At 45.2% G+C, this 23,352-nt stretch overlaps 1 protein-coding gene across 2 annotated transcripts in view; it reads left to right on the forward strand.

The window, feature by feature from the left end:
- The window catches only part of SLCO2A1 (solute carrier organic anion transporter family member 2A1), a 469,694-nt gene that overhangs the window by 301,942 nt on the left and 144,400 nt on the right, over positions 1-23,352 (forward strand). For both annotated transcript variants that reach the window (XM_069618059.1, XM_069618058.1), the window contains exon 2: positions 21,462-21,599. In XM_069618059.1, the coding sequence (XP_069474160.1) occupies positions 21,462-21,599 (138 nt within the window). The remainder of the gene's footprint in view (positions 1-21,461; positions 21,600-23,352) is intronic.

Below are 23,352 nucleotides of genomic sequence, written 5' to 3' on the forward strand. Positions count from 1 at the left end.
TCGGTGTATGAATACTTTAAGAGTGGACATGTGCATTTGCTGTGTGAGTGCTTGTGAGGCTGAATGCTGGCGACGTCACGGATGCGCTTGTGGAATTTTGAGCAGATGATGCATGCTGGCCAGACTAAATGCTCCAGGAGTGCCCGTGCAATATGGGTTGCTAGAGAATTGGTGAACCAGTAGGGGCAGGGAGGGTCTCTCCATGTAACTTAACAGTCAATTACTTTCCTCGAACAGAAGATGATAAAGATGCTTCTATGTACTTATTTGTGACCGAGGTCTCAACTGTGGAGTCAACATTCTCTTTTTTACAACGCAGCCTTATTCTATGTTCTTTTCAAACTTTTCTATGTCCCGCTGGTGCCCTAGAGGATCACAATGTTAATCTTTGTTTGTTTACTCGCAGTGGTCCACTAGAGAATGTCCTACTGCTCAAGAGAGAGGAATTCAATTTTCAGGGGAGATTGTAGATCCGCCTGTTCTCATTTGATCTCTGCCTGAGCATTCTCAACACCAGTCCCATTCCTTTCTGTGAGACAGGAGTGCAATGGTAACGTGTATCCTTTTGCAGGATTCCTTTCTGTTGCAACCAAGGACCTGATAATGATCCTGGAGTGACCACTATCCTCTTGCTTTGATCCTTCCTCTACTTCCTAACATGTTGCCACTTATCCAAATTTTAGCTCTGTACAAGAGGTACCTAGATCTTCATCCGTGACAGAAAAAGTCCATTCTCCAGATGTACCCAGGCCTGGGCTTCTCCCTGCGAGTGATTCAAGTATGCGTTCAGCCATTCTAACTCTGTGACGCTATGTCAGAACCAGAACTGGTCTCGCTTCAGGCACCTCTTCAACCCTTAACATTTCCACCAAACCGAAAAATTCAAATCCATGTTTTAAATGGTCCCCTGTGAAGCACAATGCTAATTCACTGATTAAAATGAATCCTGTCATGCTTAAATCCCCTCAACCTGGCACAAGCAGCCTCCCGTTCCCTTGCTCCCCCATTCATGGGTACAACAGGGATGATCGGGCCCAATCATCCATTTGGGCTTGCCTTTTTCCTCCGTCAGCTAGCTCTGCTGCGTTTGGTGGTGGGCACTGATGAATTGAGCCCCCCAGCCAGCCATGTTCGTTCAGTAATCAGCTTCACCAATGAGCAAAGACTTTTTGAAGGGCATCTTCATATGACTCTAGTGATCATGTTCCCTTTTGGCATGGGTGAGGTTCAGGACGGTATGCAGAGACGCAGCAAGATGTTTTCCTCATGAAGGCCACCTGTTGTAGTGGACTGATTCTCACCAATCAGAAAATAGAAAGTTAGGGTTTGATGGGACATACTCACCGCGAGGCTCATCCAGGCTTCTCAATTCTCTGCTTACCCTTGATGCATAGATCCTAAATCATCTCCCATGTTATCCTTGCTTACTTGGGGAGTGGACTGGGAAAAGTGTTGAGTAATTCTGAGGACAATGCAGAATCAGTGTGTCAAGCGTTGGTAAACTGTTGATTGGTTAAATTGTTTATTTCAGATTAAAACCTCCCATACAGCATATACATGAATCATTGCATACACTGGTTAGAGGGCATAACAGGAGATCTGCATGGTTTGGGTTGATTACTGCAAATCGTTTTGGTGGTTGGAGATTTGGTCTCAATTCTTTTTTTTGTCAGTTACATTTTGTCACATATATATGCAAGGAGAGACCCCCAACAGTTCCTCCTTTAACCCCTTTACATTAATTATATCCCTATACCCGTCCCCAGATATATATGTGGCAAAACGCACAAAAATAATTTCTACCAATTCACCAGTGACCAAATTGGATGTGCAGTAATTAACCTATCCCGATCTGCACTGAAGCATGGTCCTTTGCCTCTCATAAGGGATTTTGGCACAGCAACCATTATGTACAGAGACAAATTCCACTCCTGAATCTGAGCAGGAAGGGACATTGGGCCTCATTACAAGCCCGGCAGTAACCCTGCCGGTGCTACTGGCGGGTTCCCGCCGGACTTGCAATATTTACCTGCACCTAGCTTGCCGGTAACACAGGGGGATTACAACCCTGACGTTCTGGGAAGTCAGGCGCCAGTAAATTGTAAATCCCCATTCCCATTTCAGTCCCAAAGGACTCCATGCGAATGGGGATCACGGAAGCACTGGCACCGTTAACAATGGTGCTGGTGCTTCCGTGGAACTCTGCGGGCGGGTGCCGTTCCGGACTGACACAGTTGTAATGAGGCCCATTGATATCGATGGAATAATGAAAGCAGGAGCACCGTGCCAAGATTCTAATTCTTGCCTTTCAGCCTTGAACGAACAATGCTCCTGGCCAGAGTAAGAAAGGGAGAGTCAGTCTGGAGACTACTTGATATATATCTACATCTGAAGGCAATTGCACCTCTAAAGGGGATCACATTTAAAGTGACTGTGTCACAAGCCCCCCAAGTAAACATCCATTTGAGAGTCCCCGCTACCTCACTTCATGAGCCAGTGGCGGGTGCGCTCTTTATCCCCGCATGAACGTTTAGCCGTAGAAACCACTAATGGAGAAGTGTCTTCTTTCTTTTACAAGTACTTGCATCAGATTACTAACCATGACATATGCAGGGAGCTCGTACTGTCGTGGCTGTGCCTGGATATTGCTCACCAGGCCACTAACAATGCCATAGAGCAGGGGTATGCAACATGTGGCTCGCCAGATGTTTTGGACCACAACTCCCATTATCCCTCGGTACTGTCTTTGCTGGCTAACTCTGGTTGGAGTTGTGGTCCAAAACATCAGAGAGCCAAAGGTTGCAGGCCCCTGCCATATAGTTTCTTGGTGCACACTTGGATGCCAATCCTGGCTTCCATGTTAATCATGGAGATGGGTTGGTAGCTTCCACACCGCATGTGATCTTTTCCCAATTTATAAATCACTGACATCCTGATCTCTTTAGCAGTCCAGTGGAATGTCTATTTCACTAGATCATCTTCATGGACTTCTCTCGGGAGAGGGAATTATGTGTTCTCCAGCATCTTGTAAAATTCCAAATGGAATCCATCTGTTCCATTATGACCTGGTTATGTAGAATAAATGTTTCTTATTTCGCTTTTGATCTCCACTTTTGTATCATGGTCCTACGTCAGTTCTTACTCATTGACACTCAGGATATCGGGGCACACTAGGGAGGCCATTTGCTTTCCGGCATTAAACTGGCTGGAGGGAAGCCTTTACCTTTGCACTTACTTGCAAACAGGTCGCCTCCCGCCATTTTTGCCCTTTGCACTGCAGCGTGCAAAAGGGAAGTGTGAAATGGTGGCAAAGTGCCTTTATGCCTCCCTTTTGCATATGCACAATGCAAATGAAGTAAACAATGCCTGACATGGCAGGAAGTGTTTACAGTGGATTGCAAAGGAAACCGCCTGCTTTTTGCTGGTTTCATAGGAATCCTTTGGTTTCACGCCAGCATGAAACGAAACGCCCGCTCTGTGACCACCTACCTTCTTCATAAAACACAAAAATGACCCAGAGCATAAATAAAGATGCTAAGAGAGTTGTAACACATTTACATCTGTATTTAACAACTTAATTTACACTCTGGGGACTTGAGAAATTAGCTCCTAGGTATAGCTTCATATCTGATTTACTCTCCCCTTGACATGTGTACAGCTCCTGATACTATGCCACACGTGCCTCTCCAATGTCTTCATCTCGGTGTCTGACAAGCCCATGCTCATCATTAGCTGACTTCACTAGGCTTCTGATAAAGCCCATGTTCATCATTCACTGACTTCACTAGGCTTCTGATAAAGCCCATGTTCATCATTCACTGACTTCACTAGGCTTCTGATCAAGCCCATGTTCATCATTCACTGACTTCACTAGGCTTCTGATCAAGCCCATGTTCATCATTCGCTGACTTCACTAGGCTTCTGATAAAGCCCATGTTCATCATTCGCTGACTTCACTAGGATTCTGATCAAGCCCATGTTCATCATTCACTGACTTCACTAGGCTTCTGATCAAGCCCATGCTCATCATTAGCTAACTTCACTAGGCTTCTGATCAAGCCCATGTTGATCATTAACTGACTTCACTAGGCTTCTGATCGAGCCCATGCATATCATTTACTGACTTCACTAGGCTTCTGATCAAGCCCATGTTCATCTAACTGACTTCACTAGACTTCTGATCAAGCCCATGTTCATCATTTACTGAGTTCACTAGGCTTCCGATCAAGCCCATGTTCATCATTAACTGACTTCACTAGGCTTCTAATCGAGCCCATGTTCATCATTTACTGACTTCACTAAGCTTCTGATCAAGTCCATGTTCATCTAACTGACTTCACTAGGCTTCTGATCAAGCCCATGCTCATCATTTGCTGACTTCACTAGATTTCTGATCAGGCCCATGCTCATCAGTCGCTGACTTCACTAGGCTTCTGATCAAGCCCATGCTCATCAGTTAATGACTTCACTAGGTTTCTGATCGAGCCCATGCTCATCATTAACTGACTTCACTAGACTTCTGATTAAGCCCATGCTCATCATTTACTGACTTCATTAGTTTTCTGATGGAGCCCATGCTCATCATTAACTGACTTCACTAGACTTCTGATCAGGCCCATGCTCATCATTAACTGACTTCACTAGACTTCTAATCAGGCCCATGCTCATCATTAACTGACTTCACTAGACTTCTGATCAGGCCCATGCTCATCAGTCGCTGACTTCACTAGGCTTCTGATCAAGCCCATGCTCATCACTAACTGACTTAAATAGGATTCTGATCGAGCCTATGCTCATCACTAACTGACTTCACTAGGCTTCTGATCTAGCCCATACTCATCATTAACTGACTTCACTAGACTTCTGATCAGGCCCAGGCTCATCACTAACTGACTTCACTAGACTTCTGATCAAGCCCATGCTGCTCATCACTAACCGACTTAACTAGGATTCTGATCGAGAATATGTTCATCATTTACTGACTTCAATAGGCTTGTGATCTGACTCTATGTTCTCTGGCAAAGCATCCTGCCTCATTGTTTCAGACCCTTTCTTCACAATGCTCTGGCAGAAGGTGGCAACACTGACCTTCCATTTGGATTGCTCCATCCCTTGGCCTTTTCCAGGTCCATATTGCTCGCATCATGCCTGAGGAACGAGACTAGGGCTTGCCACGGGTGAGGTGAATCACCATTTTTCCTACCAATACTGTAAACCTTACCAATACAAGCTTTCCCAGGTAGGACTGTTTGAAATACCTTAAACATCCTGTCCTTCATGAGTATACAGAGGCATGGTGTGGAGTCCTATGGGTCCTCTATCCCCTGTACAAGATCACTGACACTCAAGCTTGTCTGCCTCACGTTGCTGCCCGCTCTCAGGTACAGACTGCTGCGTGCTCTCTACTCACTCCCGAGTTCTCTGCAGAGGCGTGGCCAGGGAGTGGCCTGGGGTGGCGCATGCTACTGCTGGAATCTGATTGGCCACCACAGGTGCTAGCCCATTATCCTAAACTATGAACATTATCTGTTTGTGCTCTAACTTAGTGCCCTACTTGGGCCATCACATTGAAAAGAGTCTAGACATGCCACTGGTTCTCTGAAGGTAGTGTAGGTATGTTTGGGTGTTACATGTCATTATATCGAATTATGAAACAAATAATACATTTTTAACGAACACAAAATATCTAAAAACAATAAAAGTCTTCTATGTTGTTTCCCCCCGCGAAACTCCCTTTTAAAAACATACTTTCCCCACTACAAAAACGACTATTGCCATTCCCAACCACATATGCACATTTTCTGTAAATGCCTATTTTTCTTTTTAACATGTTTTGGCTTCTTTTAAGCATCCATTCGTTGTTTTCTATTCGATAATATCACTGCATACCGTGTTTGGGCTTTTGCAGCAGTTTCACTCGCCCCTTTATGACCTCCGTCCTGGAGCTAAGATGACTGAGGCTGGCACTTATGCTTGTAGAGGGGGACTGTATTTCTGTCACACGTGACCTCCGTCCTGGAGCTAAGAGGACTGAGGTTGGCACTTATCCTTGCAGTGGGGGACTGTATTTCTTTCACATGTGACCTCCGTCCTGGAGCTAAGAGGACTGAGGTTGGCACTTATCCTTGCAGTGGGGGACTGTATTTCTTTCACATGTGACCTCCGTCCTGGAGCTAAGAGGACTGAGGTTGGCACTTATGCTTGCAGTGGGGGACTGTATTTCTTTCACATGTGACCCCCGTCCTGGAGATAAGAGGACTGAGGTTGGCACTTATCCTTGCAGTGGGGGACTGTATTTCTTTCACATATGACCTCCGTCCTGGAGCTAAGAGGACTGAGGTTGGCACTTATCCTTGCAGTGGGGGACTGTATTTCTTTCACATGTGACCTCCGTCCTGGAGCTAAGAGGACTGAGGTTGGCACTTATGCTTGCAGTGGGGGACTGTATTTCTTTCACATGTGACCCCCGTCCTGGAGATAAGATGACTGAGGCTGACACTTATGCTTGCACTATGGGACTGTATTTCTGTCACACATGACCTCCGTCCTGGAGCTAAGAGGACTGCGGTTGGCACTTATGCTTGCAGTGGGGGACTGTATTTCTTTCACACGTGACCTCCGTCCTGGAGCTAAGAGGACTGAGGTTGGCACTTATGCTTGCAGTGGGGGACTGCATTTATTTCACACGTGACCTCCGTCCTGGAGCTAAGAGGACTGAGGCTGGCACTTATGCTTGCACTGGGGGACTGGAGCTAAGAGGACTGAGGCTGGCACTTATGCTTGCACTGGGGGACTGTATTTCTGTCACATATTACCTCCGTCCTGGAGCTAAGAGGACTGAGGCTGGCACTTATGCTTGCACTATGGGACTGTATTTCTGTCACATATGACCTCCGTCCTGGAGCTTAGAGGACTGAGGTTGGCACTTATGCTTGCACTGGGGGACTGTATTTCTGTCACATATAACCCCCGTCCTGGAGCTAAGAGGACTGAGGTTGGCACTTATGCTTGCACTGGGGGACTGTATTTCTGTCACATATGACCCCCGTCCTGGAGCTAAGAGGACTGAGGTTGGCTCTTATGCTTGCACTATGGGACTGTATTTCTGTCACATATGACCCCCGTCCTGGAGCTTAGAGGACTGAGGCTGGCACTTATGCTTGCACTATGGGACTGTATTTCTGTCACATATGACCTCCGTCTTGGAGCTTAGAGGACTGAGGTTGGCACTTATGCTTGCACTGGGGGACTGTATTTCTGTCACATATGGCCCCCGTCCTGGAGCTAAGAGGACTGAGGTTGGCTCTTATGCTTGCACTATGGGACTGTATTTCTGTCACATATGACCCCCGTCCTGGAGCTAAGAGGAGTGAGGTTGGCACTTATGCTTGCACTATGGGACTGTATTTCTGTCACATATGACCCCCGTCCTGGAGCTAAGAGGACTGAGGTTGGCTCTCATGCTTGCACTATGGGACTGTATTTCTGTCACATGTGACCCCCGTCCTGGAGCTAAGAGGACTGAGGATGGCTCTCATGCTTGCACTGGGGGACTGTATTTCTGTCACACATGACCCCCGTCCTGGAGCTAAGAGGACTGAGGTTGGCTCTCATGCTTGCACTGGGGGACTGTATTTCTGTCACACGTGACCCCCGTCCTGGAGCTAAGAGGACTGAGGTTGGCACTTATCCTTGCAGTGGGGGACTGTATTTCTTTCACACGTGACCCCCGTCCTGGAGCTAAGAGGACTGAGGTTGGCTCTTATGCTTGCAGTGGGGGACTGTATTTCTTTCACACGTGGCCTCCATCCTGGAGCTAAGATGACTGAGGCTGGCACTTATGCTTGCACTGGGGGACTGTATTTCTGTCACATATGACCTCCGTCCTGAAGCTAAGAGGACTGAGGTTGGCTCTTATGCTTGCACTATGGGACTGTATTTCTGTCACATATGACCCCCGTCCTGGAGCTAAGAGGAGTGAGGCTGGCACTTATGCTTGCACTGGGGGACTGTATTTCTGTCACATATGACCTCCGTCCTGAAGCTAAGAGGACTGAGGTTGGCTCTTATGCTTGCACTGGGGGACAGTATTTCTTTCACATCTTCTCGGATCCTTCTGTGCATCCGCAGCATCTCCTGCTTTCCTTCCTCCATTCACAGCTAAGTTTTCATCTGGTGTTAATGAACTTCTTGTTTTTCTAGAGGTAGGTAATTTGTTAGTGCCCGTTTTCTTCTGTGACTTGTTCATCTGGAGGGCAGCTAGGGATGCTTTAATGGGGAAGCAATCTGGCCAACAGCCATCAAACTCCAGGGAAGGGAGCACAGCTCCAGTGCTGCCAGCTTCTGTACTGCAAGGATCTAGAAGCGGAGGAGAAGGTACTCTTACATGTGGTCCCTGACTTCTCTGAAGCTCCGGCATCAGCCATCTTTTCGAGAGGGTCTCATTAAACTCTTGAGCTGAGCAACACTTCAGCTTTACCTCATTTCAACAGAGACAGGCAGCTCAGCAACAGAAACATGCATATGGGGCAGACTTCAGTGCCCATCCACAATGCCTCCTCCCAGCACACTGGCAAGAAGGTGTCAATATTAAGTGTCTCCCTTACCACTCCTCAGTGGTTTAGGTGTGTTCTGAGAAGTGTGGGTGCTCCGTGTTCAGTAGAGGGGTTGGTGAGTGATTTGCGGATCGAGGGAACCAGCCTTGTTTCTAGCCAACAGACGTCTGCTTCCACGAAGTACTCATCCATAGCTACAAAGGGAAACGAATCCTAAATTGGTCAAACAGTATCCACCTTCTTTAAAAACATACAGCCTCATTTTAAATGTGGCGTAAATCTCCCAGAGACGACCACGCACCACTACAACTTGCGTGTCTTCGGTTCTCTCTGTGTAGTTCTGATTGTTTTTGGTTAGGAGTATACTGAAGGCACGGAATGCCGGGTTGTTAGAGGTTTCCCTGCCTTTTAATACCCCAACCAAAAACGTTGGTTAAGGCCCCCGTCACGTTGGTACAATGTGGGGTCCATTAACATGAATCCCTATTGATTCTGCCTTGTTTTGTAGGTGTGAAAAACAGTCAGACTTAATGGGAAAACTCTATGTAAGCACAGATGCTGGCACATTCCCAACACAGGGCTGGTGGTGGTGGCGGGAGCAGACTTACTCTTCCTGTCATGGGTTTTGACCCATGCTGAATCCTTAGACTGGGTAGATGTGGGGATGAGCTGTCGCCACCCATTATTCTATCCCAGAACAAACTAAATCAATAGACTGGGTGGATGTGGGGATGAGCTATCGCCGCCAACATTCACGCCAGAATCCAGGAGAACTGTGCAGTTGGCACAAGACCACTCCAAAGATACAACCTTCTTGTGGGGGGTTCCACATCACCACTCTACTGTAAGGATGCCATCAAAACAATGTTAAGCAAGGGTCCTATACTATCAAGCAAAAGACCACTCTACTGAAATGCAGTAATTCAAGACAGATCCCAAAAATGGATGCAATACCGGTACTCACCACTATCAGTAAGCCGGCGTTTTAAAACCACCAGACTTTTGTGTAAAACTGAACAAATGAATCGAAACCAGGCCAAGGAAAGACTTGCTAAGAGGTGGATACAATGTAAAACTATATTCTGAAATGACTTGAAGGAAGTAATTATTTAATGTATATGTAAAAATTGTAAGTTTGAGTTAAACTGGGAACTAAAGTGACATTTAGCTAAATTCTGCCTGACAACTACCCCCGACAGGAGAAACCTGCTCAGCCCCTCTTCCCAGGCCTAGCTGCATCCTGCTTCCCCACCAAAAGGAGTTGACACCTCTCTGATTAGATTAGGGGAGGGGCACCGCCAGAGGTTGAACAAAGCCTTGTCCTGGACTCAGGCAAATGTTATATTGGGGGGGCCATAAAGTGGCTTCCTCTTGGGAGAAGTGGGAGGAGAAGTGCCTCTGGGAGCCACCCAAGCTGGAGGCGGGGGCAGACAGTAGCTTCCCCCATGTGCTTTGGAACCTAAACCACACCCATCTGGGCCAGAGCATAATTTTAAAAAAGATGGATAATTCATAGTTCAGACTTGTCAGAATTATATAAGTAATATCATTATTCTTGTGATTTTTCTGTGCACGTTTTAAGAGGTGTTAGGTCCCTGTGGTGTATGCTGGGGGGTTGCTAGCGGAAAATAGGGCCTTACTCCAAATGTCTGCATGTTAAAAATCTGACACTTCATCAATTAATGTCCATACTCCTTGCGCACGTGTGTAATTTTTGATACATTTCTGATATTGGTAAACCAGTCAAAAAGCGCAAAATGTTGTCATTTTTTAATGCAAGCCCCCAGGAAGATCAGAGGCGGACAAGCATGGACCATAAGGAATATATAATGTGTATATGTAATTTCAACAAATTGTGTATCTGGGAAATATGTATTTGAATCAAATATAGATTTGTGGGCAAATTGACCAGGGGAGGATCCTCTGACCCATAAACAGACCTCATCATGATGACAATCCATTTCCTTCCCCCAATCATGGGAGAGGGGAGAATTGGGCCAATGACAAGTAGAGAGGGGCAGGCTTAGCTAGGCTCAGGCACACACCCATTTTCAAAACACATAAAAAGAGACTGCTGGGACAGGTAGAGACATTCAATTCCATTTGCTGCGGAGCGTGCTGACCAACGACTTCACATCCAGAGATCCAACACTTAGACTTCCAAGCTAAACAGAGACTACAGAACTTTGAACCAAGAAGGCCCACTGCAAGCAAAAGTATTCTCAGCAGGCCTTCAGAATCCAGCAAACCTGACCAAACTATTCAACAGCCGGCGAGCTGTTTGAATTCTTTGCCAAGAACTTGTGCAGGAACCGCAGACCAGACCCAGACTGCTGTGAGTAGAACCAGAGATCCGGATCGCTGTGAGCAGAACCGGTGCCTGATTGACCCGCCGAGCAGAGAGAATCGCCACTGGACGTGTTGACCAGATCTGTGACGAGGCCCATTCATTTCAAAATTAGGAGTGAGTATCCGCCAGAACTGTGCAGAACCCAATCTCTTAGTTAAAATAATCTAATCCAAACTATTTTAACCTAATTAGAACAGCCTCCTAGAAATCGTGTCATCGGTCATTTGTAAAGCTGCACAACTGTCACCTGTCAATTCTGCAGCTGCAAGCTGTCACCTGTCATTTTGAGTTTTACTTTAAATCCGAAAATCTACCTTTATTAAATCGTCTGTATCTCCGGAACCGTTTGTCCTAGGAACGTGGTTTAACTTTCATTTTAAAGCTGTGATTCTACGCTTTCCAAAGAACACCTTGCCACTTGCTGGTCGCGCCAATCAACCCTGTTCTCCCCCTCTAGCATCCCACACCCTCCCATGGCCTCATACCCATCCCAGCTACCCCGCCACACCTTGAATTGACTCATAGCCAATTGGCTGCATCCCCTTTGTATTCTGTCACTTCCCAGCTGGACTTCGCTTTAGAAACCCCAAAGATCCATCTATACATGCATCTGCAAGGAGAAGCCCTTCACCAAATAGATGCAGTCCAAGAAGCTCTAATGCTCAAGTTACAGAATCTAAACAATCGAACCTCCAACACCTGAGACAAGCCTCAACATGAGCCTCAATGGATGAAATAGTTGTGAAGGCAGTAGTCCATCAACTACAATCCAACATCACCACATGCCACCTGCTCCCCTGCAACCAATCAGGCTACTGACCTAGGTTCAACAAAAAGTCAGCTACACTTTAGGTTTCTAAGAGAAGGTCTGAGGCAGTGGCAGAGCCAGCGGGGGGAGCGGGCAGCCACCCCCGCACCTCCCCGGCTCCCCACTGGTGCCCAGTGCACCCCCAACCTCCCACTAGCACCCTATTAGTCAAACCCCCTTGCACCAAAAGCTGACTCTGCTACTGGTCTGAGGAGCAGGGGCATGCCGGTATTACTAGAACTCTCCATGACCACGGGGCCCGCCTGCGCAGTCTAGTGATACGACTGGGGAAAAAAGTGAGTTTATTCCCCTCCTTTCTAGAAGACAAATCACAGTTGTGTTTGCAGTTCCCCTAGTGCACGACTAAATCACACAACGCAGTAAGGTAGCCCAGCGTGCCGAACCCTTGCCCCACAACCCACAGCGGCCTAAGGATGCCACAGCCTTTAGAAATATGACCAACACTAAGCTAAATGTTTATAAAACCTTGTTGGCAACCTGTAGAGAGTTATTGAAATTCGCTATATAAGCGTTTATATTATGGTCTGTCCTGTGTGCTTTTTAATGGCAGTGAACCGCAAGGGTATGTTAGGTTTTCACTTTAGCTTTGAAAAGAGGTTATTGATGGAAGCATCCAGGCAGATTTGCTTTCAAATAAAATAATTCCTAAACGAGTGGTCTACATTTCCGTGGGCGAAAGAATTTCTTTCTGAGAAATATATTTTCCGAAAGTGGCGCGTGTTCTGTGTAGATTGGGCTTTGCCCCTTCTGACTGGGAAGGAGGAGGTCTGATATTAGATGCAAGCTCCATGGGCTGGCGTGCTTGTTAGAAAAGACACTTTGCACGTGCTTGATTGCATGGGGCTAATAAGAGCAGCACAACATGCTTTTGTATGAAATCATGGAGCATATGCCAGCATTGTGTTTTTAGACACCCAAAGTAATCAGAGGTCCCAAACATCAAGGATGTGGTTGGGACATTGTGTTAGTGAGACAAACGGTGCAGCTTGATGTCTAAAAATACACAGTAGCTGGCAGACATGGGGCGCTCGCTAGCTAGGCATTAGCTGACTTGCTTTCTAATAAATAGCCAGAGTAACTGCGAGCACATGTTGTCCACAGCAAGTCAACATTAATCAGGATATCAGCGAGGAACAGATATTGAAGTGCAATTGCACTGGAAACAGGCATATCCAAGGAATCTCGCCCTAAAATTGGGAGTTCCGGCGCACGAAAACTTGCTACGTGTCTACATGCAAAATGAATCACAACAAATGTTCGTGTGTTTGTGCCATTTTGTTGACAAGCACTTACATTTTCTGATGTAATCAGATTTGCAACGTGCCAACATGAAAAATGAATTACAACAAATGTGTTTGTGTTTATGTCATTGTGCTAGCAAGCACGCTAATTGACTGACTCATTCAGATTTGTAACATATTGACACACACAATTAAACTGAAACAAATGTGTTATGAACGTATGCATTGTGTTATCAAGCACTTGAATTAATTATCTTTTGATTAAAATTAAACTATGTGACAGCAGGTTCATGACCCTGTCAGGGAAACACATGGACTCATCACAACCTGGGGTCGGTCGGGGGGCCTAGCAGGCTGGGGCCACAGCCAGCCCTGGTCCAGGAGCCGGATGAGAGAATTGGGGGGAAACCCCCTTAAGTGCCATGAGCGATAATGTGGGTATGCTCTATCGCATGGTGCCCTCCAGTAGTCTTTCTGGCAAAAATTATCTTTTTTCTCTTTCAGGACTACACTACCCAGAGTATATCTGGCTGGCACTAAGAAAACCAAGACTGGAACGTTGGGAATGGATTCGAGAGTGTAAATGGAATGGAATGGGATTCTGCTGCCCAACATAAATTACTCTCTTAACACACAACCTACCACTCCCAGAATGACACCAGAGGAATGGTGGGGCAAAACATGGAGTGAGAAGGGGGTGCAGGAGAGCAGAGGAGACACAGATGAGACACCAAGACCATCCACAAACAAATGAAAACAGAACTCACCAGCACATGAGGAAGGTCACCTGGAAAATGAGCAGTCTGAAAATCTGGCTGCTACATGGCTAACAGAGAATGAAAAGGGGGGGGCTAACAGCGTTGATCCTGTGTAAGCCAGCCCCTTGGAGAATAATAGCCACAGGTGGGTCCACATATTCAGTAGATCACTCCTAGGATCAATGGAAGGAGCAGGGTCTGAACCAGCAGGATTCCAGTATAAAAAGAATGCGAGGAAGAGTGAGGGTTGCAGGGGTGCAGTCAAGAGGTGTGGAGGTGGCCCGAGAGACCAGGTGAGAACAGATGGAGGAGCATTCAAAGTCAATTGCAGAGTTGGAGTAGAGTGCAGGTGAGGTGTTCACTGTGAGAGACTTGTACCAGCTGTAAGTCATGTAGTGTGAGCAGCAGTGTGTAAACGGTGAGCATACAAGGAGAGTGAAGATAAGGAAAGAGACAGGGGAGAGAGGTATAGAGGAGCATAGGAAAGTGAGGGAATGTGATAGAGAGAATGGTATGGTAGGAGGGTGTGGAAGGAGTACAAGGCACTGGTGGGAGTAGTGGTAAGGGTGTAGTGAAGCAGGAGGGGGATGATGTTAGTTGCAAGAGATAGGTGGAGAAGTGTGCTAAGGTTAGGGCATAGAGGTTAGCATGGTAAAAATAGTCAGTATTACTGGCACCGGTATTAACGGTGCCGGTAATACCGGCAAATCCCCCCATGGAGCTCTATGGGACTCCATGGAATGGGGATTTACCTGTGGTAATTCCAAGATACTTGAAAACCCAGTATATCTCAATTGGGCTTCTTGTTCAGTGCACATTTAACAGAATCACTTTCAGGTGATCCCAATTGCAGCAGCCAAAGGAAATATGACCCCCATTTATATGGAGTGATTTGCCCATGGTTACATAGATTGGTCAAATGTATAAACCAGATTTTCGGGTTGCACTGTCTTCAGCTTTGCCGGTTTATGACCATGCACTTCCCCATTGCATCCTTAGTTTTTCACCAACATGCAATTCCTGGAAAGAGATAATAAAAAAGCACTACGGGCAAGTAGATGATTGCACGCAGTTCGTTTAATTGTCAGTGCATAGCAGTCTCACTTTAATTTACCCTCTGAAGGTAATGGAGCGTGAGGTGATGCTTGGCTCTGCTCCAGTTGGGCTCTTCTTTCTCAGAGGTACTCGAGCCAAGTCAGAGCTAGGCATTTGGCTCTAACAAGGCTTGAGCCGGCTCTGCCTCCCCCATCTCTAGTGAAAGAGAGCAGATGAGGGTGCGGCTGGACCAGGGGTGTCGCCAGCACAAGAGCACATCATTCCCTGTTAAAAAACTTGGGGGAATTGTCAGTTCAGGGACTTTAAAAAAAACTCCCAGAGGGCGCTAGATAGATACGGCTTTTGCCTTTACGACTTGCTGACAGTTGGAACCAGATAGTAGTTGTTATTTATCTCTAATTGCAAACTGAGGGTTAGGGACACCTGGGTGAGAAAGGTGGGAAACCACAAGATGTCGAGATATTGCAACCCTTAGAGCCACTTCTGACAATTTTGAAATAAAGAACCTTGAACCTTCATTTGGTGTCAGGGAGTCATTAAGGCCATCTGTGACAACTACTTTAACATTTACTATTACTCAATGTATACTAGGCTGGCCAGTTGAGCCGCAGAATTGAAACTAGGTCTGGTTTGAGGCAGGGATGCGTTCTGGCTCCCTGCCTCTTTAATCTTTATGAGTCAGACGTCTGAGAATATTTGAATACTCCTGCATGTATATCTCCGAAACTGGGCTCTTTCAGGATTCCATAGCTCGCATTCACAGATGATGTCTTGATTTTTGATAATTTGCCTCCAGCGCCTTTTGTCAGTTATAATTGTTTGTTAAGAAATCCTAGCAAAACTAAAATCTTGATATTCTCATAAGGGAAAAAACATCACTTGCAGAAGTGGCATTTTGAAAAAACCATCCTAACCACCGCAGCAAGTGTTGGTTATTTGGGTTTTCCGATTACAGGGCAACAATTTGCAATACGTTGAAGCATAATGGCACGCTTCTAATGAATAAAATGGTGAAAATAAATAAAAAATGTGGGTGCTTCTCGATTAAGCCAATGTTAACCTTTTATGTAGGTAAAGCGGCCCCTAAATTGAAATATGGCATCGAACTTTGGGGGATATGGATTTACGAATGCTTGGATAAAATTGGGCTTGCCACTTGGAAAAGGTATTGAGAGTGCCTAACTCCATTCCCTTAGCTGATATTCGGTATGAATTAGGAATATTATCTCTACAAGTCACAGTAAAATGGAGGCAATCAGGTTTCTACTTTAATTCACTTTTTTTGTGAGATTTCTATGTATGTGGCTAATAAAAGTGGCAAGGGCAATTTCCTGTCCAATTTGGGTGAGCAGTGTGAACTGTAACTTCGCGGATGTAATATGAAAGATTTGGAGGCTAATCCAAGCAAAGTTAGAAAAGATTTCTTAGATTGTGATTGGTGTGAGACTGTGGACTTGCTTCATAAATATCCCTCTACCTCCCATATATCACAACAAGAGGTTTAGTGGCACCCTTTATATGAATATCTTCCCGAATCCTTTTTTCAGAGATCTGATTTTACGATTTATATAGAATCTGCTTTGTACTAAAAAGGTCCTCCTTAGACAAAAATTGATAAGTAAAGTCTGTCGATTTTTGTGGTGATGTGAACACTACTGAAACTTTAAAACATTTAATGATTCACTGTGTTGCACTGTCACCCGTGAGGCGGAGTTATTTTAGGGATGTATTGGTTGAATGAAATTGTGCTGAGGGTGGCTGTCTATGGGAAAGATGTCTGGGGCGACTCGTCCTTCTACAGAAATTGCTGTCTCTGGTTATTTATGCTGCCTGATCAGGGATTGTAAGGATTAAGTAATTTCAGATCGTTTTAAAGTTATGGATTTATCTCGTTGTCTTGTTCTTTATGTAACAAAGTGGTTATGGGCTTTTTTTTCACAGGGAGGGAGGTTGGTGATACCTTAAATGATTTGTTGCAAATCGATTCCCCTTCCTTTGTTTGTAAATGTGATATGATTTGATTATTTATTAAGACAAAATGGATTTTAGTATGAATAGTGTAATGAAATGTATCTGTTTTTATGTCCGATACCTATGTATTTTAATCTGTTTTTATGGATGATATGTGCCTTTTTAATAATGTTGTATGATTAACTGTTTTGCTGTGCTTTGTATTGTAAAGGTTTTGAGTAAACCAAATACAAAGAAAAAAATATTAAAAATAGTTACTCAATTTATATTTATTCAGGGGAGCTTCTGTGCGACAGGCAACGGTTTCCAGCTTCATTGGGCTAACTCATATTCTTGGCTGCTAGCTTTCATGCCCAGGTGGGTCTTATCCTGAGGTAGATAATTGGCCAAGGAAGAGACCCATGAGGCCTTTAAATCTAGCGTCCAAAAATCAAAGTTAACCTGGTTAACATAATTTCTTCAAGATCCTGTATTTCTTTTTTTAAACCACAGGCTGTACCATTAAGGATGAAAGTCGCACGATTACTCAAATGCTACTTGAGCCAATTTTTTTAATCTTGATGCGGACGCTCTATTTTGGCCTATGGAATACTCCTCTGTTCTCTTGCAGTGGCTGGACCGCCATGCAGAGGGCTGTAATGCGCGTTAGCAGCAGCATTGAAGGATTGGTGCCAGTATTCCGCGGATCATTTACCCTGACTTCTTTTCCTTTCCAATTCTCCCCGCCCGCTTTGCTGTCAGAGAGAGAGCTCACTTGTCACTCCTCTATCTCATTGCATGGGGGACACCCCTGTGTCCCCTCTTTTTTTTTTTTATCGGGATGCCAAATCCTTTACCGCAGAAACATTTGGGTAGTAAAGTGATCCGCTCCCAGCTATACACACTTAGGGTCACCTAATGAGAAGGGCTGCAATGCCTCCTGTTTAAAAGGCCACCTAATTATGAGTTGGGAACGCATGAGTTATTTACCACCGTACTGCACAGTACTGTACGCGGTGGATACTGAATGTATTACTCTATGCAGTGCTGTCCATGAGCCCCAGGCAGTACATTTGCTAATCCTATGCGATCCTAAGTTTTAATTAAGTGACCATTCAAATATAGAACTCATTTCAAATGTTTTTTTAATCATTTCAACATGCTGATACTGAGGCCTTTAAATGGCTACGCCTCCCAACCGATCACTGCGGTGTCTGATTTCCTGCAAGGAGGCAGCTCGCGTACTGTATGGGGCAAAACCCACATTTCCCCATTCAGTTCCTCCAATGATGTCCCTTGTTTTAAATATCACATGCCATTCCCAACCGGGAAATGAAAAGGTTATTAAAAAATTGGAGGCTTTTAAAATAGCTCTTATTTTTAGGGGTTGACGACTAACTTCTGAGCATCCCTACACAGCTCTACTCTGGAGCTTGCATGGCTTTGGGGGACGGAGGTGAAGATGCAAGAAGGATTCTCCATAATCAAGGGGTCCAGCAGGCGTCTGTCATCGTATATATGTGAACAGGCTTGAGGATGATGTGTTTACCTTATAAACGGAGGTCTCACCAGACGAAGGCTGGAGGGAGCCTTGTCGCACCCATTCCGATGATGATGTTTTAAGGGGCAGGTCTCTGTTTGCCTCACAAAAGCTGCTGACTGATAATGCGTCTTTCACGAAACTCCATCACATGAAAATGGACATTGCTAAATCCCAGGCGATACCAGCGACACAGAAAAGGGCTGCCTCTGTTTCACATTCACAGTTTACCACTCACTGAGATCAGCATCTTTGATAATCCTATTCCGCGAAGTAACATTATCCCCAAAACTGGGCCTCCCTAAAGATTGCATGCCGGACCTGCCAAAGACAGAGGTTTCCAGGGAACTATTATGGACACCTCAAGCTGAACGTGTACCTGCTCTCGTGAAACGAGGAGGCAAAGGTTTTTCCGGTAGTTTTTGGTAGTAAAGTGGTGCTCCAGCACTCAATGTTTACGAAGCTTATGGATCACAGGCTGATATGCAGCTGGCGCGTGGCCCCTTTCCCCGTGGGCACTTGCACCAAAAGTGAAGCTAAATCTTTTAGAGTTGAATTGGAAGCTGTGGATACCACAGGCAAAGAGATTTTATAATAGCACATAGGGTGGGGGGCGCAGCCAATCAGGTTCCATGGATCGCGGGCTGAAGTCTCGGTCCTCAGCCCGCATTCCACAGAACCCGCAGGCTATCTCCTCCGCGCGGGCCTCCATCTTCTACTCACCCACCCTTCCTTTTTTCAAAAAAAATCTCATCCCAGTCCCCCTCCCCAGTCCCACTTCTTGTAGCGGCAGTGCCTGCTGCTGCGTCAGCTTCCCTTCTTCTCAGGTTGCGGCCGCCATGGAAATATAAGTCTCACCTTCCATATGGAGCCCCACCTTCCATAGTCATGTTGCCCATTTTAGAACAGTATTTTCATTCAATGAATGGGACATTGCACGCATCCCCTTCTTTGAATGAAAATACCGCTTTGGTAACCCGGGGTGCTAATAGCATTAAGACCCCGTTCGAAGAACCGGAACGGGGGTGGGGAGACCATCATTACAGGCACGAACGGGTCCTATGTACTCTATGGTATGGGGATTAACCTATCATTTCTGGCACCTGTAATCTGGCAGTAATTCGGGTAGATTAATGCTGGTAACGGTATTACCGTTTGCCGGTATCCCGACGGTAATATCGTCAGGATACCGGCAAACATATAATGAGGCCCAATGGCTTAATCAGAGCTCTAAATGCTCTACTTGTGTAATCTAAATATCTCACCCATGTGTGCATTCAGCCACTTGATTTATAAGCAATATACGCATCCTTCACGGAAGCCTGTTAAAAGCAAGCATTGGCAAAGCCAACAGTTTTGGCCTATGCATAAGTATAAAATAGGTATTTTCAGGCGTTTCTATTACATGCCCAGGTACTCACACCATTTTGCAGTATACTTCTAATAACGTAGGACACATTTTGAAAGTCATGGCTGTTTTATGTATCTCACTTCCAGTTTTTGGGCCGACTGGGGGTGCTTTGCTCTCGTTTTTAATGGGCAGAATATTAAGTTGGCTGAAGCATACTCAGAGGAGAGTCAAATAAATGACTAAAATCCATGCCTGACTGCTCTGAGATAATCATTTACTTGAATCTTGAGTAGCCTTCTTGACTCTTTTGCTTTGAGTAATTTTAAAACTTGAGTTTACCTTAGCTTTTAAGGACATTTTCTTCTCGCTGTCCCTATTAGACACGCGGCACATCACCAGTGACCGGGGACGGCAGCGACCCAGGATAAGTTATCTCCTCCTGAGGGACAGGAGACGTTTAGAATGAGATTCTCTTATAAGCAAGATACATATTGTCCACCCTTGTGTGTTGGAAAAAGCCAATGTACAAAGTACATGTTATAGAGCTTTTATAGTGTAGCACCCACCTTGTGCCATTGGTGCCTTGTCTGAGAAATTGGCATCCTGCGCCGCTCCTGAGGTAGGAAGACCATAGCCTGCAGAGGAAGAAAAGAAACAATGGGCATCAGTGAGGGGGATGGGGAAGAGGGAATGCAAAACAGACAAACAGAACAACCAAAAGGAACTATGCAATAGGGTTAAGGTAGACGGAGAGTGGTTGTGTTAGTGGGGTGCGTGTGTAACAGTAGGCAGTGGATGGCACGAAGTAGTGATCTAGAGGGAGACTAAGGCATCGTATACAAAAAAAAAATCTTACATCAATTCACAGACCTAGAAGGTAAAACAACCATCACATTTTTCTGCATCTTCATGAATTATTTTGAGATCAAACAGAATGACGTATGCATGAAGCATCTCTCAGCTATAGATGTGTATCAATGAAATCTTGTTGAACTTCACAGAGATTATCCCATTGGGGGCAGAGGGTCCTTCAATATACAGGTTCTGAATGGACAAGCTGTTCATAAAAAACGTCCCAACAGCTAGTACCACATACGGATCCGTTGGCAGCCTAAACAATCTTTCAGCTTCAGCAAGGTGTCTGATGTTCCCCCTGCTTAAATGCACCTTCCGATAATGCTTATGTACATCAAATTATGGGGGAGGATAGCTCAGGGGCAACGCGCTCGCCTTGGAAGCAAGACGCCACAGAACACCACAGGTTCGATCCCCGGGTCCGTGCATATCAAAGCAACGTGGGCAATTACTCGAACATACCTTACTCGCACATCCTATTTCCAAGTGCTCATGAACCCTAAGTTTAATGTATCGATTTCACACATAGAGTGATCCTTTTGACTTAACATTACAGAAGGAAGATTGCGAAGGGCGTGTTCGACTTAGCGGGAGAGGACGTTGTTAGATAGGAGGGTATGGGAGACTTGCAAATATAAGATGGAGTGTGGGAGAGGTATTATGTTCTGCACCGGCACTGTCTGACATGGACAGGAAGTTTTACATTCGTTACATGTCATCTTAGAGTCAACTGAGACTGTAAATGTTTGAAGGGTTCCTCTGGACGGGACAACAGCATCTGCAATAAAACCAGTTGCTTCCTGCAGATATGATGACTACTGCACATGTAGTAACATGCGTCTGGCATGTCAGTTTATAATGAATGTTCCTCTGTGTATGTCTACCATTGCTTGCTCCACCCCAAATATATGTGCGATGGGTTTCCATGCTCCTCCTCCCCTGACCCCGCCTCTCCTTCTTTTTTTCCTGCTTGCAGGTTTTCGTGCTTTGTCACGGGCTTCTGCAGCTGTCCCAGCTCCTCTACAGCGCCTACTTCAAGAGCAGCCTGACCACTATTGAGAAGCGCTTCGGCCTGTCCAGCTTCTCCTCCGGCCTCATCTCCAGTCTCCATGAGGTAAGTGAAAGCGGTGGGGGGCACTTTCTGCGGGGGCCCCTAACGGACACCAGATTCATTGTCGGCCCCTGAAGTTGCAAGTCTTCGTGCTTACAGGGTCTGACACTCAACACTCCTATCACTTTACAGAGCAGTCCTGTCCTAGCCTGGTCACAGAAGGTGCTCAAGGTTACTTGACTAAAATTCATTGAGCCCATGCTCAAAAAGCTCTCAAACAAAAAAACGAGACCTTGAGAATCAAGCTTCCATTCTGCGGAGTAAACTCATGGATAGCACTAAGAAGTAACGTAGTATTCAGGACCCTTCTGAACACGTATGATTTCTAGAGAAAGGTTTCATTATTATTGTAGTATTTATTTGCTGCACGGCCTAGCTTCAGGAAGCAACAGGACGTTTTACAATCATAGGGGGAAGAACACGGTGAGGTAAGAAGAGAACCAAGGGAGTGAGGAGCTAACAACAGGAGCGAGGGAGGGTGGACAATTCGGGAGCAGGGATCTACTTCTAGATCCATCCTGCTTCCCCTGCAAGTCATCAGATCATTCATGAAGCCTAGCAGTGTTGTCTTGATCCGTGTTTGCACTCACACATATATGAAAGCTATGAAGCACTGTCACAGAGCCGATACAATCTGCTTTCATCTTCTCTTCCCGGACTCTGCGAGGGTGCGCATTGACTGGTCATTTTGGGAGCCCTTCATTCCCCGGGAACCTCCTTTTTCTCACTCTAGAAGAATTCACAAGTTAAAAAGGTTATGCCTGGGACAGGTCATTTAAAGAGATGTCTACTCAGGAATCAGATTGACGTCATGATGCGGCAAGCAGCCTATCATAAAAAACGTTAGGCTACAAGACAAATGTACCCGTTGGAAAACATACTTGACAATAATAGGTCAACAATATAAGCCGCAATTAATTAGCATAAATCTTGAAAATCGTGATCCGATGAATGCCCCTGAAGAAGGAAGACCCTGCCCTGTAATCACATTGGCAGAGTTTAGACCGTCTATCTCCACTCAATTAGACTTTAGAGGAGTTCCCCTTCTGGTGCTAGCCACGGTTCAGCACTGGGACTTAGCACTATATCTTGAGTCCCGGCTCACTCTGGATGACTCTTCAGTCTCCTCTCTAATGAATTAAACCACATGAGATTGTTCTGTATTTATTTGTTGGTAAATCAGATAAATATTTTCTTGAATGTCGATCGTATGTTCTTTCAATGCGCTTGTAAAAATGTAAACATGAATGTTCACCTCATCATGATTATCTGCCCTCTGGTAATTTATTTATGTTAATATTTACTTCTAGCATGTGCACCTTGCACAAATATTTGGTTGCACAATCGCTTCTAACATTGTGCTTTCTAATCAATTTGAACTCACATAACCTTTTATTAAATTGATTTTAAGAACCGCTCTCATTGTATATTGATGTGGTTGATGAGGATCTCATTATTTGTGCTAATTAATTGCTACTTAAATTGTTGACCTGTTATTATCAAGTATATTTTCCAACAGGAACATTTCTTGTGTAGCTTAACGTGTTACTATCCCAGTTCCTGTTGTGTAGGGGTACTCTTCTCATCTGTAAATTATCATCAAATAAAAGCAAAATTAATCTCAGATTTGCCTCACGGGTTGGAATATCCCCAACGTACCTTATTTCATTGAAAAGCACCCACAAGGCTTGCTATATTGTTTAAACAGTTCCAAAGGAAAAACGCCCTCTTTGTGAACAAAGTTTATTTATTTATT

The sequence above is a fragment of the Ambystoma mexicanum genome, chromosome 10, assembly GCF_040938575.1.
Source record: "Ambystoma mexicanum isolate Mex_15411 chromosome 10, UKY_AmexF1_1, whole genome shotgun sequence".
Taxonomy (NCBI): Eukaryota; Metazoa; Chordata; class Amphibia; order Caudata; family Ambystomatidae; genus Ambystoma; species Ambystoma mexicanum.